We start from the raw sequence: 22,439 nt of genomic DNA, 5'->3' as shown, positions 1-22,439 counted from the left end.
TTCCACAGAGATTCAGACAGCTGGTCAAAGATAAATCCAGTATGCGAGCAGGGTCATGAGTACCTTAGAAAACAGCCATTTAAAATACCATGGCATCAAATGTCTCTTTAGTTTGTTTCTTTGCTCTGCACTTGGAATTTGATTGCAGGGTACTGGTTATTTCTGGGCACATGCACAGGAAACCAACAGCAAGGAAACAGACAAAAAATATTTTAGATAGGTGTTTAAGGGAAAGTGATACTACATGGTTTTTAAACAAAATAAATCTGTAACTTGCATGAGACCATGACCATTGTCCTACAGGGGCTGACCATTAGAACGAGGAGGTCACCATCTTTCCAGTGCTGATCTGCCTTTTCCTGTGTTTGTGAATTGGCTATGGGGAGTGAGGATGAGTTTAGTAATCCTAGAATGTGATCATTAAACTAGGAGGAATTTTTTAAGGCTTTCTGTGGACTAGCAGAAATTAACATTTTTATTGGAACTTCTTTAGTTTGTTTATTAAGGACAATTGTATTTTTGTGTGTTAGTTGACTGGCATTTACTCTACAAAAGTTTTAAAGAATTTTATATTGAAATTGCATCTGCTTAGAGACTCATCCCAAAGCCTGAATCCTGTGTGAGTCACGTAGTGCTGTTTTGTCTTGTTCTGCATATATTCTTCCTTCACAATACGATTTTCCCATAATTATTATTGAAATAGGGCATTTTTAAATACAAAATAGGTATCAACACAGCTTTACATCAGAATGATAGTGATGTGTGATATAAAACAGTTTCGGTTATTTCAGTGCAAGTGTCTACATACACCAGCTGCTATAGAATGAAAATCAATTTTTGAAAAATAACCCTTTTAGGAGTTGTATAGACAAACCATGGCTGCTTGCCTGAAGAGAGAAAGATGATTAATTTAAATACTAAACACAGTTGAGGTGATTAATTCTTAATGTAGTCAATGAAAAAGTGATTTTTCTTGTATTCCCTGGAAGATCCTTTCAAAAGCTTTGCTTTCCCAAAATTGTTTTTTGTCCTGTGTGTGTGGCACAGGATGTGACTTTGTTCACAGCAGGTAGATTCATTAGTTGGCATTTCTAGTATAATATCCAGCTGTGGAAGGCTTATAAAATACTGGTATTTAGGTCATCTTAATTAGGCCTTGAAATAAAGATTTAAGATAAAGTGGAATAATTGCACATCCTTCACTGCAGCTGAGCTTCTTCAGTGAAAAGAGGGTGTGATTCCTGGACAGTATGAACTGATTTCAACAGAGCTGTTCCAAATCCGCCTCTCCTGTGCTCCTTTGACAGTGCTGAGAGTTGAAGTGATTAAAACTAATAATTCTGGGGAGAGGTGAAAAATGTGGCAGTTTTCAGCTGGGTTGGGGGCTGGGCTGGATATCCTTGCTCTCACTGCTACCAGTACCTTTTATTTGTATTTTCTTCCTTTCTTCCTGGATGGATTTATCCAGAGTTATGCTTTTATTATGTCCCATTTGGGAGGGAGGTCAGGTATCAGTGCTCCTCTCCCAAGTTTGGGTGAACAGAGAGCTTCCCCCACTCCTTTGTGCAGACTCACTTGTCACGTAAGGTACCCAAAACACTACAAAATCAGTACTGGTGAAAATCGGTGCGAGGTCTTTCACACCAAGAGAGGTGGCAGTGATTCCCATCCAGCCTATGTGAGGTTAGCAAGCAGAAGTCAGGAGGCAGCATCCCTGGTGCCAGGTTTAGAAAGTTGAGACCAGCGAGGGAAGCCAGAGGACTCCAGCAGGCAGCTGGATGACCAGCTGGTGAAATGCAGTTGTGTGTGTTCCTGCAGCCCAGCACATCTGCCTCAATGACAGATGCAAATGTACGATCTTCAAACCCGTGTCTGACAAACTATCGTCAATGAAGTTGAGGATGGTGCATAACTTTGGGCAAGGAGACTCTTGGAAAAAGGCTTCAGTGGCAGCTGGAATATGCACCTGGTGCTGTACCAAGCACCCGGCATCTACAGCATGACTAATTTGATAAATTTAATATGAAGAAGGTGGCGAGGTTGTACCGTTGTTTATCTCTCTTTGACTAACAACATGCCAAGTATGATTTTGGTGTTGTAACACCACAAGATGGGAGCATGCCATTATTTGTGTTATTAAGCTAATGATGTATAAAGAGGTATTAAAAAGCCAACAGCTATCATCTGCCACCTCATCTACCAGTGGTGCTGGTAGTTGAAACTTCCAGCTTTTTCTTATGGATCAGTGAAACCAAAAAAGGAGGAGGAGCTCCTCCTGATCTGAATTTCTCCCAATAAGAACAATTCCTGTGTCCTCTCTGACTGTGGATGGATCTGTGGGAGCATCCATGGGTGCAAGAGACAGGTGTTTGGTCTCTTCTTGTCTATGCCAGCACATCCTGAAATGCAGGCTTTTTTTTTTTTTTTTAGCATTTTGAAGGTGTATCCTATCTTGCACCAGATCTTCTAAAATCCTAGTTTAGACAAAGCCTGAGGAGATTTAGGTTTGCATATTTTTCCTAAGAGGATTATACTTCACACTTAATTGATCTAAAAATTGTTTGAGGGGTTTTCTATGATTTTCTAAGGACTAAAGAAAAAGCTGTGTGCACATTAAAATTGTCCTGACATGCGTTGTCAGTGGGAAAGTGATAGAAATTGGGTGTTTGAATTAACAACAAATGGAATGACTGAACCTCAGGGTTATTTTGAACTGAAAAACATTTTGGTAATCAGATTTGCAGCACGACTGCAGGAACAGTTGTAGCAGCACAACTGGAGGGGCAAGGGAATTACAGGAAGGATTAGAAATTGCTTACACTGGCATCAGAGAAAAACAATATATAAAATACAGCCCATAAATGAATTAATGAGCACCTTTCCAAGCATATAGGAGTGTTCATGACATTCTTGAAACTCTTTGCTTGCAGGTGAAGGGAGTAAGGCAGCTCAGTGGGAATTGGGCAAGAAACAGTGATAGTCTTTGAGGACTTCTATCGTTCCTACTCGTGAAGTCACTGGTGAGGTGCTCTGTGCCTCAGCCATGGCCCTGGGATCAATGGGTGCTGGCACAGCTCCTGCCAGCCAGGTGCTGGGGCACAGTGCCACGGCTCTGCTGGCTGCTGCAGCTGTTTTGACGCCCATCAACGACGGAGTAGTTTCAATGATTGCCAGCTTAATTTCTCTTTATGTGCCTGCGGGTGGGCCATGTCTTACACAGTCATTCTTGGTATTTACGGTGTTTTTTTGGAGGGTTGGGTGCAGTCCTGGTTTTGTGCTGCTGTCTGGGTGTTTGGAGGTTGTGCAGCAGTAATGGCCGCTAAAAGAAAGCCTGTACTGGGGCATCCCTGCCTGCTAGAACAGAGAGAAAACCTGTAATGCTAAGATTTCGGTAATTATTTCTTTGAAGGTAGAGGAAGGATGTGACTCAGACACAGGAAAATGGTTTAAAGCAGAGCTTAGCTCACCTGTGCAGCTCATGGGGATGGTCAGAGCTTCTGTTTAAACTGCTGCTTTATGAACAGTGTTGCTGGCACTATCATCTTTCATGTCACTTCAGACACTCCTGGCAGGGGTGATGAGATGGACATCATGGAGAAACAAGCGGCACTTGCTTGGTAGAAAGTGCAAGGGGCAAAGAGAAGTGTCCCCAGTGGCAGTGTGAAGGACAGGCAGTCTCTGTGAATCTGTCTGCATTATTTTGTCAAAGCTCTGTACTTGTAGCACTGCCAACTGTACTGCAGCACATGTGGGACTGTGTTAGATGGGTGTTAAACCCTTGAAGGAAGGGGAGCACAAACTGAGGAGGAGCTGTTGCAAAACTGCAACTTCTGCTCTGCTGTAGCAGCTTGTATGGAGTAAGTTGGCTTCTGGGTGGAAACAAATAGATTAAGATAAGCAGAATGGAACAAAATTTATTAATAACAAAAGGTATGGCTTGGCTAGTGAGGGGCGTGATCTTAACTGAATAACAGCTCTGAGGACTTTCTTGTGCCCTCTAATCAGCAGTGATGTTTTGTGTTCTGCTTTCTCCGCAGACGTCGGCTGATCTCCCAGCGATCTTCTCTGGAGACTCTGGAGGACATTGAGGAAAACGCCCCGCTGCGGAGGTCATTTTATTTACTCTCTCTCTCTCTCTGGCTTCTTGTCTGTAAAGCACGTGCATGGGCAGTCTTGCTCTCCCTCCTCATGTTGAAAAGTAGCTGGGTCTTCACATTGAGATATTCCTCATAGTGAGTGAAAGTGTTGAAGCTCCACATGCCCTGTGAGGTGGTGGCTGATAGGAATTGCACATTCCCTGGCTTTAGGTCATTAAACAAAAAGCCAGTATTTAGATTAAATGTCAGGAATTAAAATGCCAGATTTGATTAATAGAAAAGTTTAGTTGGCACCAATACGAATGACTAGCCCCTAGTCAGTAGTACCCTAACATCTGTGGTACATTTAAAAAGTACGTAGAGATGGTTTACAACAGTAAGTTTTTGAAGGCTAGTATTTTTAATGAAGTTTTACTATTTATTCTCTCAGCACAAGCAAGCTTATTTTGGTTACCAGCATTACTGTCTGCGTGTTGGCTGGTAGGTTTGTGACTGCTACCCCACTAATAAATCTGCTCCCATCCTTGTCAATAGTGGCAGCTTCAGTGCGGTTTGATTTGTGCATCTGGGAGACCACAGCTTCCTTGTCTGGGGACCACAGTAATTAGTCGCTAGGCAATCCTCTGGGGTGATGGAAAATGGAGCAACTGCTTAACAGTTCAGAAACTGGCTGGTCAGTAATCTGACCAGTGCATGGAATGCTTCCAGGTCAGCTGTTCGGCAAGACGGCAGCCTAAGTTTGACAGCCTCTTTATCTTAGGACCTGTAATTCAGCTGGTTTATACTGGTGTTTAGCCTTGTTTATCCACATGCAGATTGGCTGTCTCTCCCTACCTCGAAGCAAAGAGTAGCAGAGGCTGTACCAATTGGCTTATTACCAAAGCTTGATTATTTTTACAAAGCTTACTGTTGCTTGCTTACCAGCATGTTATGAATAGTTCCCATAAGTGATTCAAACATGTATAATTGGTAAAAGATATAAACAAAGTATGGTTTGCCAGGCAGCACTTTCACTTGCTAATTTGCAGAATTTGTGGTAGAATGTCTCTCTTGGTGCCATTTTCCTGTGGAGAAGCTAACAAGGCTAACTGCAATCAGAGGGTGAGGGAATCTTAAGGCCTTTACTAGCAGGAGGAAAGCAGAAGTGGCAGAGTGATGGGGTGCCCCTCTTAGGGTGTGCCCGTGCAGCACGATGGCGTTTAGGTACAGTGGTAGGGACTGGCATGGTGGCCTGTGGTTTCAGTCCAGCATGGTTTGAGAAGCTGCTGAACTCCGCCTGCACTGGGGAGAAGATGGAAAGAAGGTTAGAAGATGGAAAAGATAGGTTAGGGAAGCTTAACACCAAGGGACTGTGGTGGTCCCATGCACCGGCAGAGGATGCTGGTCCTGTGGGTGCCAGGAGGATGCAGCAGCTGCAGTCCAGCCCTGGCTGTGCTGTGAGCACAGGACTCATCTCCAGTGTCTGGGAGCTCTGCCTCGCCTTGCAACAAAACAGCCCTGAGATGAAACAGAGAGCGCTTTCACATGCGCCGTGGTTTCAGCTGATTAGAAAGAGCAAGGGTGGAAGGCGAGGGGGGGGAGGATATTGCTGTTTGTCTCATCTCTCCTCCCTCTGGCAATTTCTTTCTGTAACTGCAATTTATAAAGTGTATTCAGATGTAAAATAGATTTAAGGCTCAATGTTTTGAAGAACAATTATTCTTTTTTTCCTGGGGTAGTTTATTTTATTTTCAGTTGTTTCATATACTGTCAGGAACATGAAAAGTAATATTTAGAGTTAAAATCAAATAGGAATTATCTTTGCAAATAGGAGATTTTAAATCTTTCTAAAATTAAAACAAGAAAGAACTTCCCTCAATGGGTCCTTTATCAATAGCTGAGGAGCGTACAAAAGCGTGGGTGTTGGTGCGAGTGGGGAAAATTGCATATTTTCTAGGTTTTGGTTTAGTTTAATTTTTTTTTTCTGAAAGCTTGGGCTCAGCTGTCATGGCAGATTACAGGAAGTTTTACTTTGCTGAGTTTTTTTACGAGTTTGTTTTTTGGTGTTTTGGGGTTTTTTTGCATGAAGGGAGGGGGATGGTGCCTTTCTTATTATTATTTTAAATATTATTTTTTGTTTGAGCTGTCGCGTTTCCAGACTTATTGTCTTTATTGTTCTTGCTGATTCCTAGCACAGGGTGACTTGAATCATTTGTCTCGTCTTTCCTTCCTGCTTTTGTGTAGACTTCTTGGCGGTACAGCAGGGAATTGAGAACTTTTTTTTTTTTTTCTTCTCCCTCCCCTCCCTTGCAACTGATTTATTTTTCAGATGTCGGACACTCTCAGGATCACCCAGACCAAAGAACTTTAAGAAGGTTCATTTTATCAAGAACATGCGGCAACACGACACCAGAAACGGCAGGTACTGTGCATGCAAAGGCTGCTTCTGCAGAGGCAACCCATGGGATGTGAGGGAAGGGGCAGGATCAGCATCCCTCTGCAAGAGCACAGCCACTGCCACTCATCACATATCTCCTAATGGTCTTTCAAACGATCTCTGAGGGTGCAGGCTGCAGTGCATGCTTCATCCCCCAGGGAAGCACGTGTCAATGGAAGTGCTAGCCCTTGGATTTTAAGACCTTTGCCTCCTTAATACAAATAACCTGCATAAAAGGAAAATCTGTGATGCTGTTGGAGTAAACTAGGCATAATCTGGTTGCATTTCTTCAAGGGTGTTGCCGCGTTTTAAGTGTGAGAGTAGCACACGTCTGAACCTGCCTGGACCAAGTTTAGCAACGGTTCAAGGATACTGCCAACATCTGTTAGTGGATACAGCGTGCTGGTAAATGCGCAGCCAAGGATGGTCGTGGCAAGATGAGGCATGGGATCCTAGTTTCCATGGCAGATGCAGGCAGAGAGGCTTCCAGGGGATGTGAGAGGTGCACCTGTGTCTGCAGCATGCCCTGAACTGGGATGTGGACTGCCCAGGTTACAGCCATTGGCACTGGTGGGACCTGTACAGCAGCCACTGAGACCTGGCTTACTGCAAAGTAGTAATACCAAAGTGATGGTATTCCCATCAGCTGAAGGTGTATCCATCAGCAAAATGGGTTCTCTATTGTGCTACCATCCAGCACAGAAGTGAAACTGGCTCCTCCCTGCTTATTAAGGACATACCTGTCCGCTCTGATTTTTCCAAAAACCATTTCTCCATGTGCCTTGTGATTTTTTTATTCTTGTTCTTCCAAATCGGAGTAGGTTTGAACTAGGCTGCCTGAATAGATTGCATGTAGACTAAACTCTCCCAATGAGAGTTGACCCTTGCACATGCCTGTTCTCATAAAACTGCCATGGCTGAGAACCATGTATGCTCTGATGGACCAATTTGTGCCCATAGCCTTTGATTTCCATCAGACGTGGAACCACATCAGTAGAAATTCCAACATTGCATTGAAACACAGGTTTTATGAATTGAATTCTGATAGGTGTTACTTGGCTCAAGAAAAATTTTCTTCAGTGTTGTTCTCACACACAATGCAGTGAAAGGTAGTAATTAACATAAATGTTGCACAAGGTGGCCCTGAGAGATTTTAGAAACAGCTTTTAGACCCAGCATTTGTATCAGTCACATGCAGAACTATTGACTTGACTATTGTCTGACTAGCCGCCAGTTATTGTCTTTATAACAAATACATGTGGAATCAAACTCTGAAAAGCAGCCCTTTAATTTTAGTTCATTTTGTGTATAAGTAGATATATGCTCTGGGAATTTCTTACAGCCAAATAGACTTACAAGGTATTATGCAAATTCCACAGAGAACAATTTCTGAGATGTGTATATAAAATCTAGGCATAAACTTGATGGAAATAATACCTGCAAAAGAATGAATAAATATTTGATTTGTAAACTCCTTTCTCCGTGTTTTGCAAAGAAATATTTGTAGCATATATGCAACATTTTATCTTAATTCAAAGATCAGTCATTATGTCTGACAATATAACTGAATATTTTTCTTGCTAAGAAAGCAGTGTGAAAGCTTCTGTCATTCAGCTGGCTTATCTTTATCAGCAGACACAGTTTTCCAGAAAATTTCCACAATCATAATGAAGATCTCTTTATCTGGAATACAAATACAATAAGAATGAGAGACACAGTTTGGGCAATAGTTTTCATCCTATGGTCGTAGAGCCACAACGATACTAGCTAAAAATAAAATGCGGAGTTAACACTTTGTGTCACCCCTATATCTAGCAGTAAGTAATTTGAGTGCAGACTCTGTTTTTCCCAGGGGTCTGGATGTAATCACTGGAGTTAATAGGCATTTGGGGTGAAAAGGACCTCTAGAAATACATGTGGATCTGCTTTGTTTATTCATCCTAAAATCAACAATGATTCTGAGTACGTTAAGATCTCTGAAGCTGTCCTCCCCAGTTGCCTGTGACACAGAGGAGCACAGCTGTTGTAATGGATAGAAAACCCTCCTAGGGCTCCTTTCTATGTCTGAGACCTTGCCCCAGGTGGCTCATGCATGGTTATGCAGGTGTTGAGCTGGGCTGGAGTCGGGCTCTGAGCTTCCTCCAAAACCCCTGACCCTTTCTGTCACAGCATGCCAGTCTTTCACTTAAGAGGAGGAACCCAGCTTTGAAAACATCTACACTGAATATATTTTTGGGTGGTGAATTTGATGACCGGGCTTTAAAATAGCCAGCACTTTCAGAAATTGTTTCATTGGCTTGTGACTGTGTCACAGCAAAGAAAACTGCAGTGTGAGTGATAGCTCAGGGCTCCTTTCTCCAGTAGCTGCCCTTCTTTGCCTCTGTCAACCTGTAAGGTGATGTGTCCTTGTCCTGTGGCTCTGAGACCTCTTCCCCTCTCAGCCTCAGGGATGACATGTGTTGTGCAACGATGCTCTGTGTCCAGCCTTTGGCAGTCCTGCGGCAAGGCAGGACCTGCTGTGGTTAAAATAAGAGTTCAGCTATTTAGCATGGAGAAAAAGCTCATACAGAAAAAATACACAGACTGGAGCTTAATCAGCAAGTCCTTGTATTGCTTCCTGTTGATAGTTCTGATCGCTGGTTAAACCGGTTTCTTTGGATTTCTAGGTCATAGCTTATTAAAGGAGTTAGAGAATTAGGGTTCCTAGACTGTGGTAGCAAAGCAGTCTTGTAAAACAGCACAAAATAAATTTTACCATTTAAAGACAAATCAACCCTGTCATGGCATACAAACTAGCACAGGTAGCCACCAGCATATGGTTTTACCTGCTTTATTCAGCAGGTTTATTGGTGATATCCTCCATAAACACTGAAGCAGAGGATTAGTAAAAATGAGCCACCAAAACAGCAACCTGAGCCAGCTGAACAGACAGCTACTGGTGAGAATGGGACAAGAAAAAGTCTAGAGTTATTGTATATAGCAGGTGTAAAAAGCAGTAAAACAACGTTCCTCTCCCACCCCCATGCCATTGCTTTCTCAGGTGTTTTTGTTAGCAAACATATCTAAGGGAATGCCATCAAGAAATGTCTCTTTTGCTGCTCTCTTAATTGCACAGACATGCAGACTAAGAGGTTTGGCAGCACTCTCAGGGTTCATAATAACTCTCAGCCACCTTCTAATCACTCTTGAGCTTCTGAGACTCCAAAATGAAGGCTGCTACCCTGACAGCATCCGTGGTTTGTGTGTTCACCTTTGTGTGCAGGGCAACAGAGCCCCGGCAGTCAAAAGTCATCAATCATGAATGAGAAAAGAGGCTGTGGTATTCCACTTGTGGATGGCATATATATAATGTATATCACATTGCCTGATGGCAGCCGTTTGGTCCAACACAATCAAACCTAGACAGATGCTAGGAAAAGCAGACATTATTTTTCTAGGTCTAACAAATTACTGATTCTGTTGAGAGCTTCATGCTCATTAAGGTCTTTTGCAGTATACACTTCATAAAGAAATTGAAGGATTAGCTTTTATAGCCTTTGCACATTGTCAAAATTCTCTTGCAAAATAACGGTTGCTCTGAACCATAGTAATTAGTACAACTTTTTGGTGAAATGTGAGAATTAAAGAATGAAAACCTTTTTGTGAAGTGGTTTTGAACATGTCTGGGTGGCACAGTTGGAACCAAGGCATGTAAACACTCTCACGCAGCTTCTGAGATAGCTCCTTCAGAGGTGTGCAGATGCCCTTTGTTAAAGAGTTGAAGTCCAGGAAAATACTTCTCTTCCATAAGCAATAATTTGATTTTATTGAACAGCAATGGACTTCCACTGCAACTTCTCCAAAGCATAGTTTGTGGCAAGTTTCTGGACTTTCTGCCCCAGCAAACCATATCAGGCTTTCAGAATTTGTTTTGCTTCCATGCATGTCATTGTACCTGTCCATAAAATGCCTCTGTGATGAGTATCTGACCACTGCTTTCCCTGCTTCCTTTCCAGTCCAGCTCCTAAAGCTGTTTTGCATCACTCTCACTCAGCAGCTTTGCAGATGAGGTTTTGTGGCGTCCTGGCAGTGGAGGCTGTGGGCTTCTCTCCTGCTCTGCCTGGGAGATCTTTGTGTAAAGAGGGTCTGCTGGTTCATGGAAAGAGACGCAGTACTTGGGTCCCAAGGGAAAGAAATCGGAAAAAAATAGAGGCTGGGCTGGTGCTTTTTATTTCCTTTCTTGTCTGATTCCTCCTGATACACACAGTTCTGTGGTGACTTCCTACTGTTGTCTTTGCTTGTGGACATGGAAGCACCAGTTTGTTTTTCTTTTAAGTATTGAGAGGTATTTTTAGGGAGGTGTAGGGCGTTGGTGGAAGAGCTGTATTTCCAGAAGCAGCCAGAGGGAGGGGGATAATATGCTTAGTGGGTACTGTGGTTTTCCGAATTCAAAGATGCTTTCTGATGTCAGCCTCAAAACCTGTGCCAAGTTTCATACATCAGCAAACAAGGCTTCCAGTGAACAAGCAAGCTGTTGTGAGTAGCAACCATTCAGCAGTAAGCAGTGGCAAGCACAAAATTAATCATATGCCAGGGTTTTTTTGCTTGTGGATTGCTGTTCTCAAATGGGAAGAATTATTCCTCCCTGCTCTGTAACTCACTGCTGCACCATGAGACAATCTTGTAGGATCTGAGACATTTCCCTTAGGTAAGGAATGTTACAGCATTCAGACAACAATGAAATTGTACTTCATCTGCTGCAAGAGAACTTCCTAAAGCTGTATGTGTGTTTACTATTAGAAGCCCTTCTTCATTAAAGGGTAAATCCCTCTTTGCTTTCAAACGGGCTTTTAAGGAAGGAAATAGGATTACTATAACGGAGTAATCCAGGAGAAGGAAAATCGATCATTCTGCATTTTTCCAAGGATTATGTGCAGCAGCTCTCTTGGGGAGCTAAACCTTTTCCAAGAATGATGACTAAGCTGGTCCCTTAAGGAAACAGTGTTCTAATAACAGCATAACTGTGATGAGATTCATAGGTGTGTGTGCTGGTTTTCAAAGAACAAAAAGAGTTTGCTAGGGTTTGTTGTCCAGCTTTGACCAGTGCAGGACGAAGGATGAAAAATTCAGGTTAAATCCTCACACACAGATCTGTGGGACACAATGTCAGAAAAATCAGTGTTGGAGAGCAGAGCAAGGAAGTACAGTAGACCTGACAGCCAACGTAGTGGTAGGTCCTAGCATTTTCACCACAAGTGGAGATTTTTAGAAAGGTAAAATGTCAGTAAATTCTAACACTAATCAGGTCAGAAAACATCACAAATTGCTGTCACTGTGTCTTTGAGGAGTTCAGCATGGTGCAGCCTGTCAGCCAACTTTAGAGGGAAGAAGGGTGAGTTCTACAATGGTACAATTCTTGGTGTCTTGAAGGCAATAAAGAAAAAGGGTATATTTGTAAGCAGTTACTTACTGGCATTTTATATCTTACTTCTTGACCAAGCTTCTCTTGGCTTCTTGCAAGTCTGCATCTCCCAAATCTTTCTTAATGTAGCTACTGGCATTCCACTCTGTTTTATGGGAAGCGGGTCTTGACTTCAAGGTGGTTTTGATGTTGCTTGATATGTCATAGTCTGATGGCTGAAGGCAACAGTGTGGCTGTGTAACAGACAGAGGTGGCTCCAAGTTATTTGATTTAAAGGAAATGAGCTCTATCTGAGCTGAAACCAGGACAGTATCACACAGTGACTTTGCAGATGTTGCAGAGATTTGGAGACTGGTTAGAAATACAAGGCATTTGCTCTGAGAGTGTCCTGGATTCTGAGATAAGCTCTCTGCAGGCAGATGATGTATGATTTCATGCAGCCAAATCTTGGCTAACTGCCTATGAGGAGCAAAGGCAAGCCATGCTTAGAGGAGGAGGGATTCAGCCCTGACAGTGACTGAGACAGATGTGGCAGGGAGTTGTGGATCAGTTACGACTGAGTGTCAATGGAATATCATAACCAAGAGGGCTAGTGTGATTATTGAGCCCAGAGGCTGGCAGAGTGTCATGGCTGGACACTGATCCTAAAGGTAAGACTGGAAGATGTGCAGCTTCTGAGGTCAGGGATAATGCCTGGAGACCAAGAAAGGTGATGGGGCAAAACTGGAGAAGACTCAAGGAAGAAGCTTGCAAACAGTGAAAGGATCGGAAAACTTAGGCAAACCTAGCCTGATGGATGGATGAAGTCTGTTTCAGGAACAAGAAGCTGATAACCAAGGGAGTCCTTCGATTTAGCAGAGGAAGGTCACAACCAGCAGCCAGAGCGTGTATCAATGGTAATTGCTGGTGTGTATCACCAGGGTTGCTGCTGGGTTTGTCTGTTGAGTTTCAGCCATTGTAGTGAGTCGACAGAATGGTCCCGTGCCTCTGTGGGTGGACTTCTTTCACTAGGAAAGCATCTGTTCTGGATTCCAAGTCACATATTCAAGACAGTCTTCCTAGAAAGCCTGTAGAGGGGGCTCTGCTACTCATTCAATGCTCATTCCCTGCAGCACAGGCTTCAGCACTTCTGTAAAGACTGAGCACAATATCTGTGAGATGTAAAAGAGGACAGAGAAATCGTCCATTATGCAAGTTTTATGATTGCAAATTCCTCAATGGTAACATCTATTGCTTTGCTTATTGTGGTGGGATTTTTAAATTTTAGTCTTTGATTTCTTTTATTTTCTTTTATATTTTAGAATAGTCCTTATCAGCAGCAGAAGATCCTTCTGTAGCATATTTTCAGTGCTGCCATATCGAGACTGTACCCAAGTCGGGTATGTATATTTATACGTGTACTGCATAGTCTTTCTGGGCCTGCATGTAGACCTGATAACAGACAACAGCATGATGGAGGATAATGCTTTTACATGTCTGCTCTGAGAAGAGATAAATGCTCCTAGGTGTATTTGCTTTGTGGACCATTACCAGGTTAAAACTACAGCTCTCAGTTCCCCACTTTATTTATATGTGTTGTGGTATCTATGATTATTAAGCTGGAGAAAACTACCCCCATGAAATCAATGTTCTTGAAAAAATACACTTTTTTATTGTTTCTTCTGGCTTCACTCATCTTTGACAAAACAATTACTCTAGACAGCACGACTTTGATTGTGTAAGCCATCTTGTCTTTCTCTTTCTTCCATGCAATCATGGTATATCATGATGTATCTAGATTTCTAGAATTATAAAGAAATACTTGGATTTTAGCAGAATACCTTTTTATTTAATACTTTTAGTCACTGGTCAGATCATTCAGTCAGTGAAAACATTATTTTGGCCATGATATTATACAGGTTCACAGCTGTCCATGCAGCTGCCTCACATCCCCTGACATGCTGAGACGCTGTAAATCTGATAGAAAAGTTACTTTGGAACAAAGTAGTTCTCCAAAGACTGAGAAAACACTTAGCTCTTCCACTGAAACCACAGAAGTGGAAGAAACTGGATTTGGCTGGAAGATGTGGCCTGGCAGGCTCTGATGGGCCTTTAGAGGTGCAGTGCAAGGCTGGGATCAGCAGTGCTGGTGGGCAGCAGCTCTGTGACCCTGGGACGGGGGGGAAACCATGACCACTTGTCAGAGACCTGAGAAGTCCTTGTGGTTGACTCAGGGACTGCAGAGCACAAAATGCATGGGAAATAGTGATTTAATACACTGAGGGGGGTTTGAAAGATCCCCAAATCATCTACAGTCAAATCTATCCAATGTATAAAAGACAAATTTGGCTTGTACTTTCCAGCCATCAGTTTAGTTCTGGAGAATGATTTGTCACAATCTCCTTGTGCACCAGTAATTCAAAACAAAGGGAGATTATTTTTAATGTGCAAAGGAAAGGAAGCACCTTTGTCAGAGGATTGACTCTGTCTGCTCTCTCTTACAGTAAATTTTTTCCTTTAATTAAGCTGTGATGACACATCAGGCAAATTCTTGACAGACTGGCACATTTTTTCTTTGTTCTTGAGTACACTGTCATTCTTTTATGGTCATCATCCTGTGGAAAATGGCTCTTTATTGAAAATTGAACATATTTTGAAATTCTGATGACTGGTTATACCTTCTAAATTACAGCAGTAATGAGCCCAGCTGCAAAACTAAATATTATTTCAGCATGTCATGTCTTGTACTGTGCTTGCACAGCAAGAAGGGCATGGGATGAGAAGGTAGCAAGTGCCAGTACAAAACAATCCAACCCTGTTCCCTTGGCTAAAAAGCCAAGATTTAAAAAAAATGCCCTCTGTCTTTCTTCCAGAGCATCAGAGGAAGAGAGAAACAATTCAGTGGCACCTCCTTCCAGGAACAGCTGGTGCAAAGAACAGATGAGGCAGTATAGCATAAACTATAGCCACTCTGTTCAGGCTGCTCAGTGCTTGCTTACTTGCACATTTTGGATGTGAAGTTGGAGGGGGGAGAGACACTGGATATTCTCTTATGAAGTACTGTAATGACAGCATCCTTTAGCTTTGCTTTCTCTGAATCCCTGGATGTCTGTCCCCAGGTAAGATGTCCCAGCTGGTTTGTGTTCTGCAAATATCACTGAACAGTAAATGGAAAGAAACAGGTCATTGCTGGGAGCCATGAACACATCTGAAATTTGAACTGGAGAAAGCCCTGACAGGAGTGGGAGAGTAGGATGGATGAGCAGGCAGGAGGAACTGTTCTGTGTAAGAGGAGCAAGCACATAGTGCAGCTGCTGCTGCTTCTCCACCTCTGCTCCAGCTCACAGGCACTGTGGCCAGTGAACCTCCAGGCACAGCTGTTTTGTGGAGGCTGCCAGCCAGTGTTGTACTCGAGGCAGTGCAGAAGAGCTGTACTCTACCAAGGATGGTAGATACAGTGTGCAGGAACAGATCCATTATAAAAACATGGCAAAAGGCACTTTCTGAAGTCACTCCATGTACCTGTACCTGTCCTGTGTGGATGGGGCAGCATCACCCCTCACCAGTGAGGTGAGAGAAGTGTACTCTAGACTGTGGCCCTCACTTGCCTGCCCTCCATCCAGAGATCAAACTACAACAGCAAGAACCCTCCCCAAAAACCTCCAAACCTGTGTTTTTAAGTGGTTGTGCCAATACAAATGGAGGTCTGGGAAGAGAGCTCTAGATCTACATGAGGGGATGAAGTTTGAGGTGCCCCTGGAATAAGTTTCCTAAATGCTTACTTTTCTTCCTCTGTCTAGACCAGCAGAGCAAGTGAGAGCAGATCTAGCCAGGTGAAGACAGTGTGAGGAAAGCTTCACTGCAAGTCAGGAGCTGAAGGAGGTGCTGAGCATCTTGCCTGCTGGCATTGCTTGCCCCACAGTATCTCTTGATGTTACAGCCCAAAGTCATCAGACCCTAGGCAGGGTTTAGTGGTAGCTAAGGGGAGGGATGCAGTGATGTGAAAACACTTGTAGCAGCCTTATTGCCTCTGTTCTTAATTTAACAGACACAGAGGAAGATTGTCCAAATGTTTGGCTTTATGACAAAGTCATTGTGCGATGCACAGGTTAGAGGCAAGTGCTAGTACTGCAGGTTTGGGTTATGCAGTTGCCTCTCATTTTTCAATGCACTGAAAACGTTAATGGATAAAGGGTTCCTCTTTCTTCTCTAATATCTACTTTGTGAACAGTGTTGAAATTGCCTCAGTATCCACTTCATACCTTCCTTGCCACAGATAAGCATTAATCCCCATCTAGTTCTGTAGATGGGCAGAAAATTGCAGGTGTTGACTTCCCATTTTTATCAGAGGTGCACCTTATTCATCCCCTGAGCTGCTGTGACACACACCTCCTCTGTCAGAGGCTGGTTGTCACTGTGGAAGCTCACAGCAAACAGAGTTGAGCCTCGATACTGTTCCACTTCCAGGGCAGGGGAAGATGCCTCAGGTCAGCAGCAGGTAGCTGTCCTACCTCACACACCCTCAGCACAGGCATGTACACCCACATGCTGACCTGCTCTGGGCCCTCAGAGGGGATTTGTGTCATGGCAAACCAAAGAGTGAAGCCATTTGCAGATGGATTAAATAAGACTTGAAGGAATTATTCGTTTGGAGATGGGCTCCAGATGGTTTGAGGTGAATTGGATTTCAGCCCTTTGAGACCGGAGACAGGGATCAGACACAGCAGATATTATCCTTTTAGCCATTAGGCAGGTCATGCTCTGGACACTCGAGTCCCTAAAGAGGAGCTGTTACAGCCAGACTCTCTTGGAACGTTCCTGAAGGTTTCTGACCACCCCACTCCCCAGTGTGGTGTGTGCAAGGGTGCTCTGTGGGCCCAAGCCAGGATGGAGAAGAACCAGGTTCAACTCTGGTTATCCTGGAAAAAGCAGATATCCTGGCCAGGGGAGAAGGGAGCCTATTCTCCATTGCTTGCCTGTTCATGAAGCTTCTCCAGGCACTGCTTCTCCATCAGCTTCCAAGGAGATGGTACAACTCTGGTGGTGCTCACAGATGTTGTTGTAGTTGCTCCATGTGGCCAGGAGGACATGGTAGCCTGCAAAAATGGCTGCATATGCTTGCAGCCAAGTGAGAGCAACCCAGTCCTCATTAGTACAGCCTAAGCAATTTCAAAAAAAGGACAATGGCAGTGTTTGTCACTGTTAGAAATGTTATAAAGGAGGAAGAAGGTGCCATGTTGTTTTTCACCCCAAGAATAAAAGGTTTTGCAGTTAGTTGGGTTTACTGTTCTGATGTGTGGTTTGTTTTTTATCTTTGGCACACAGCATTGTGCTTCATGATTTAAAAACATGTTTTGGAGAAGGTGCTTTTTAAGCTTGATTTTATCAATGGCAATAGCATCCACAGATTGAAATCATACCTATTCTGATGATATTTTTTTGTGATGTTGTAAGAACTCTTTTAAGAGCTTAGTTCTGTGAAGTCCTGTCCAGAAGATGAATCTGGCGGACCTGGGGGAGAAGGAGAGCTGGCAGAAAACCACAAATGCAGCACTGCAGCCTGGTTAGTCTTACATGGAGCACTCAGACCTGGGCTTGCAGTGACTGACTGACAGCAGGGCTGGAGGTGATGAGCTACAGGACAGAAAACTCAGAGCATCAGATAATGCACATCCTTATACAGATGGCAAATTCACCTTATCTTTTATTCTTTGTGGCATTGAATTCATTAAGTGGTTACCTGCAGCAGGAATAGCTGCTGAATATTGCTGTCTTGACAAAAATACAGGTATTCATCTGATGGAACTTGCCTCCAGTTAAAGGAAATAATGCAGTATGAGTAATCAAATGGATTCAAGCCCAGGAAACAGACCGTTCTTCTGAAGTAAAGCAGCAAGTCACTAGATAAAAAGAATTTGTGTCCTTCTCAGAAATGCTACTAACCCGCTTCATCCAGTTTCTAAAGATAAGTCGCTGCTGAATTTAGCTTTGAATTTAACTAAATGCTGCCCAGAGCAATAATATTGATGCCAAGTGATGCCAAGAGCAAGAGGTTTTCAATGCCATCACCCCAAATAATTTCTAACCAAAATGATCAATTAGTCCACAGACTTGGCATTCCCAACAGCCTTCTTTACCTAAGCTCTGCAATCTTTGTTCATATTTAGTGTTTAAACTGAGTAAGAAAGTCAAATGCAAAATGAGGCAAAAAGAAGGACTCGTGTGGTTGTCTTGCTGCCATCAGTTATTTGGCAGGTTAGTGAGTGTGGAAAAGAGGGCAATATTTACAGGAGAAATGAGAGCATCTAAATTGCCATATGGATAGTAGCAATAAGCAGACAGCAAAGCAGGATACTCTGTTACATCCTTCAGATTTGTTACCAAGTTCCATGCTGTTCTTCCCCAACAGATTTTGTATGCAAGGCAGTTTTGATTAAGTCATCAATCTTCAATGCTTTTCCTGAGCATTTATCATTCTGTAAGCCTGGGGAAGAACAACTATCTGTTTTTAGCCTGTGACAGGGAAACTGAAATATCCCTGCATTTCTTTACCATTGCCCATTTTCCCTGCTTCTCAGAAATTGAACAAAAAATGAAACCAAGTGCATATTAGCTTTACAGAAAGACACATAAATCTGAAGCTTTTTTTCTCACAAAAGGACATTTCAAAACTGATCATCTCATATAAGAATTTTACAGAGCCAGCATTGCTCATTCTTGTGAGCTGATCTGTTCTCTTAGATTGAAATTGACCAATAAATCTCCAAAAGCTAGTAAGTTTAAATTTTGAACTTTTACTCTGTGTTGGGCAGAACATCAGGAAAAGAGTTGGCATGCTGACAGCTAAACATCTTTGGAGAGAGAAAAAGAAGGCTGGCCCATTAGAGACATCTTTCCAGGAGTTTTTTTCGCTCCTTCTCCCTGTGAATTGCAGCTGAAGTTGTTCTGGCAACACTAATGGCATTAGGATCTGAAAGCTCTTGATCAATTACAGCACGCAGTCTCAGGCAGCGGGAGATCTGCTGCTGGTCTGACTGGCAGTGCATCTTTTCCAGAGCTGTCACTGTCCTTGTCTTAATAAACAGAGATGATAAGTAGAAATTATTTACACTGACAGATGAGAATGGCATCTTTTCTTGATGTCTCATGAACCTCCTTTGCTTTTAGAATAAATCTTAGCAGTGGGGGGGAATAGCTAAGCATAAAATTCAGGCACAGGCTGACATCTCTAAACAACAATTATCAGATTCCTTTTTGCAATAAGCAGAAGGCTTTTTCATGCATCTAGAAGTCTGTTTAATATTTCATGGACTCCTAAATTATTCACAGGTTAGAGTGCTCAACTGTTACTGTCATTTAAAGAGCAAGTGCCCAGCAGGAGTGTTGCATGGGACTTTGTAGATACGTCAAAGCATAACATTTGGTTCGTTAAAGAAGTGTTATACTTCCAAAGGTAACAGCATCCAGTTTATACTCTGTTAATCCTGGCCTGGCTAATAAAAGACATGATGAGATTGCTTGTTTTGATCCTTATCTATCTGCTCAGTAAAACTTTTCACCATCTGACAACAAATCTGGGATCCCATGTCACCTGGTATGGTTCCAAGAAAATCTGTGAACTCTGTTAGATGGAGAAATTTTCTCTTTTTTTCTTGCTAAGGAAACTACCCAGTCTGACTGCTCAAGAGACTGCTGGTCACATTCCAATGCCAGAGACTTTCACTGCTGAGTTTGAAGCCACTTCCTGGTGGGTGGCTCCAGTAACCCAACAGGTCCTCACTTGACTCCTCACACACCCCACTCACACAGTCAGATCAGATTTCCTCTCTGGTTTGACCCCAGGTTTCCCATGGCAAAGTCTCAGATCTCTGTTCCATAAAGCCATTTATTCATGGTGCAGTTCCACAGAAACAGCCCAAGCTGGTGCCTTGAGGAGGATCCCCAGCCAAGGAACCCCATGGCTTTTATACCCTCACAGTCTCCAGAAATCTCCTCTTCCTCCCAAGTCTTTGGCTCCTGCCCCCTCCCTATGTCCATCCACCTTGCTGGCTCACTGGTTTTCATCTCCTTTGTTATCCAAAAGGCCACAATTCCTGGATCTCTCAGTGTTTCCCAGTGTTCATTCACCTGGCTGGTGTCACCCACCATCATGCCCTGTGTTACCCCAAAGGCTGGCAGCTCATGGCCTCTCTTCTCAGGCTCCTGCCCAGAGCTCTGCACTCCCATCTGCATCTCAGTCTGCAGCTTGTGAGCCTGGCTACTTGTACCCATGTATTCCTCAACATTCTGCAGTCATGGATAACTGAGACAATATATTCAGTTCTGTGGGTAGTTTCTAATGCAGCTCAGTCTTCCAGAAATGATATCCATGAATAGAATATCTAGAGCTTGACATTGATGTAAATCAGGGTAATTCCCCAAACTTTGTCAGAAACTGAGATCTAGTTTTTTGCCTCCTAAGGAAATGTTATCCCTGATCTTCTCACTTTCTCAAGCTTTCCCTGCTCAAATGAAGTGAAGGTGGTAAAATAAGTTCCTATGGTTTATTTTTGGTTTTGAGTGTCTGCTTGAATTCCTTGAAGTTTCTTAAAAAGCACTTTTGGAAATAAAGCAGGAAAATCAAAACTGAGGATGAGGAGGAAGGAAGCTTTCTTTACTTACATGCCTCTTTGGCCAGGACTGTTGTTCCTTCTCTGCATTTTCTAAGCACCATTTACTACTGGATAGTGGTTTGTGCAGTTCCTCAGTCCAATTGGTAATTTAAATAACTTAAACACAGTGAAAGCTTGGTTTGTTTTTTCTATGAAGTACCTGTCCTCCATATGCTCCTGCTTTGTGGGACCCCTTGACCCTGGTGCCATGTAAGGATGTGTCCTAAAGAACCTGGTGCCAGTGGATGGCCACACTGGGGCAGTGGCTGTACCCAAACAGCCGTCCTGACCCTTCCCCAGGCACAACTCACCCATTTGGAGAGGTCTAAGGGAAAGCATCCCCCAGACCTTTCCTAGTTGTTCTTGGGGTGTTGGGGCTGTGTGGAGGAAGCAGCTGTGCTGTGTGGGGCTCCCCCCAGCAGTGGGCTGGCAGCCTTTGGGCTTGCTCTCCCAGCAAGAGCTTTGCCAAGACCTTATTGAGCTCTTCATCTTTAGTAGGAGTGAGAGAAAAAAAATAAAGGTTTGTAGTGCAAAAAATTTTATTTTTTGCTGTTTCAGCTTGCTCTTGATCACACTGATAGGGAGCTCAAAAAGGATACAGTCAAGTTTCTTAGGAATTCCTTATGAGGTGTTAACCAAGATCTTTCACAAGAGAGAGGAGGATGTGTATAAGCCAGGATGAGCCTTTCCATTTATATGCTCATAAGAAACTGCACATTGTTTAGTACTGATTTTCCTCAAGAGAGAGCATTTAATTCTCTGTTTTATGGGCAGATTTCTCTCCAAACAGTAACACTTTATTACTCCATTTTACAACACAAGCAGTCATATATTTTCTAGAAACAAAGAGCATATGTGGAGAAGGGAAACACTCCAAGCAGATTTGCAAAACAAGCAGAATTACTGCAGTGTTGTTCACAGGGTCTTGAAAGGAGAATCCTCTTCAGAAATACCAGAAAGATGTGGAAATGGAGGCATTAGTGTCTGTCGATCTTCAGCTGATGTCCAGGAATCATTCCTGTGTGTGCTCACACTTGCCAGCTGACCCTGCTCCCTGCTTCAAAGCACTGACTTCTTTCCAGTCGTCAGAGCTGCCTTTTATTTTTTAAAGCTGCTGTGCTGACTCTTCAAAGGGTGATGGATTTCCATTTGATGAGTGGCAGAGTTATCTATCCATGTCTGTTAATTACATGGAAAAATTTCTCCATGATGTGTTTTCAGAGTTGTAACAGCATTATTTCTTGCTCTGTGCCTGTAAGGTCTTGAATGGAAAGAAGGTACACTGTTCTGATTTCAGGTAGTTAGATATTTGTTTTCATTTTGGGGTTCAGGGGCTTCCTCAGGCTGTGTGTTTGTTTCATAGATAAGACCTGCTGAAATAGTTACAATTTGGCATTTATCTCTCTGAGAAGTAGTTCCCTTAAGCACTTTCTGTGCAGGAGCAGAGAGGCTAATACCATGCTTCTGACTGAGAGTTATTTTTACAAAATTATTAGTCCAACCCTCAGTAACATGATACCAGGAAACAAGAATGATAATATGACACTGTGCTAAGTGAACTCCAATCAAGAAACTAAGAGGACTTTGTTGGGATTAGAAACTCGATACAGTCTTTTCCTTTGTCACTGAAGTATGTTTTCCAGAAGATAGATGTGTTGGATTTTTCCAGCAGTGAGGTACATAACTTACTGGTGACTCAGGATAGCCTGAGAAATAAAATGTATGATAGGCTGGAGAGGAAAGAAAAGGAAAGAGGGTGTATTGTATGTCCCAGCAGGCTGTGACTGGGTGCAGAGCCTGCAGGGCTTCTCCTGGCCTCCATCAGCATCTGTCCCACACAGAGTTTTGAGCGCACACTTGGATCCCAGCAGCAATCAGCCAGGAAAATATTGCAG

The 22,439-nt window shown here is 43.0% G+C and overlaps 1 protein-coding gene across 1 annotated transcript in view; it reads left to right on the top strand.

Annotated features, from left to right (window-relative positions):
- Positions 1 to 22,439, top strand: part of CABLES1 (Cdk5 and Abl enzyme substrate 1) — a 70,732-nt gene that overhangs the window by 29,626 nt on the left and 18,667 nt on the right. The window contains exons 2-4 of the mRNA XM_005517438.3: positions 4,038 to 4,109; positions 6,406 to 6,498; positions 13,216 to 13,293. Coding sequence (XP_005517495.2) covers positions 4,038 to 4,109; positions 6,406 to 6,498; positions 13,216 to 13,293 — 243 coding nt within the window. The remainder of the gene's footprint in view (positions 1 to 4,037; positions 4,110 to 6,405; positions 6,499 to 13,215; positions 13,294 to 22,439) is intronic.

Source organism: Pseudopodoces humilis, chromosome 1, assembly GCF_049639895.1.
Source record: "Pseudopodoces humilis isolate 2021_Gansu_Grassland_sample_001 chromosome 1, ASM4963989v1, whole genome shotgun sequence".
Taxonomy (NCBI): Eukaryota; Metazoa; Chordata; class Aves; order Passeriformes; family Paridae; genus Pseudopodoces; species Pseudopodoces humilis.
This window is presented reverse-complemented; position numbering and strand designations above follow the sequence as displayed.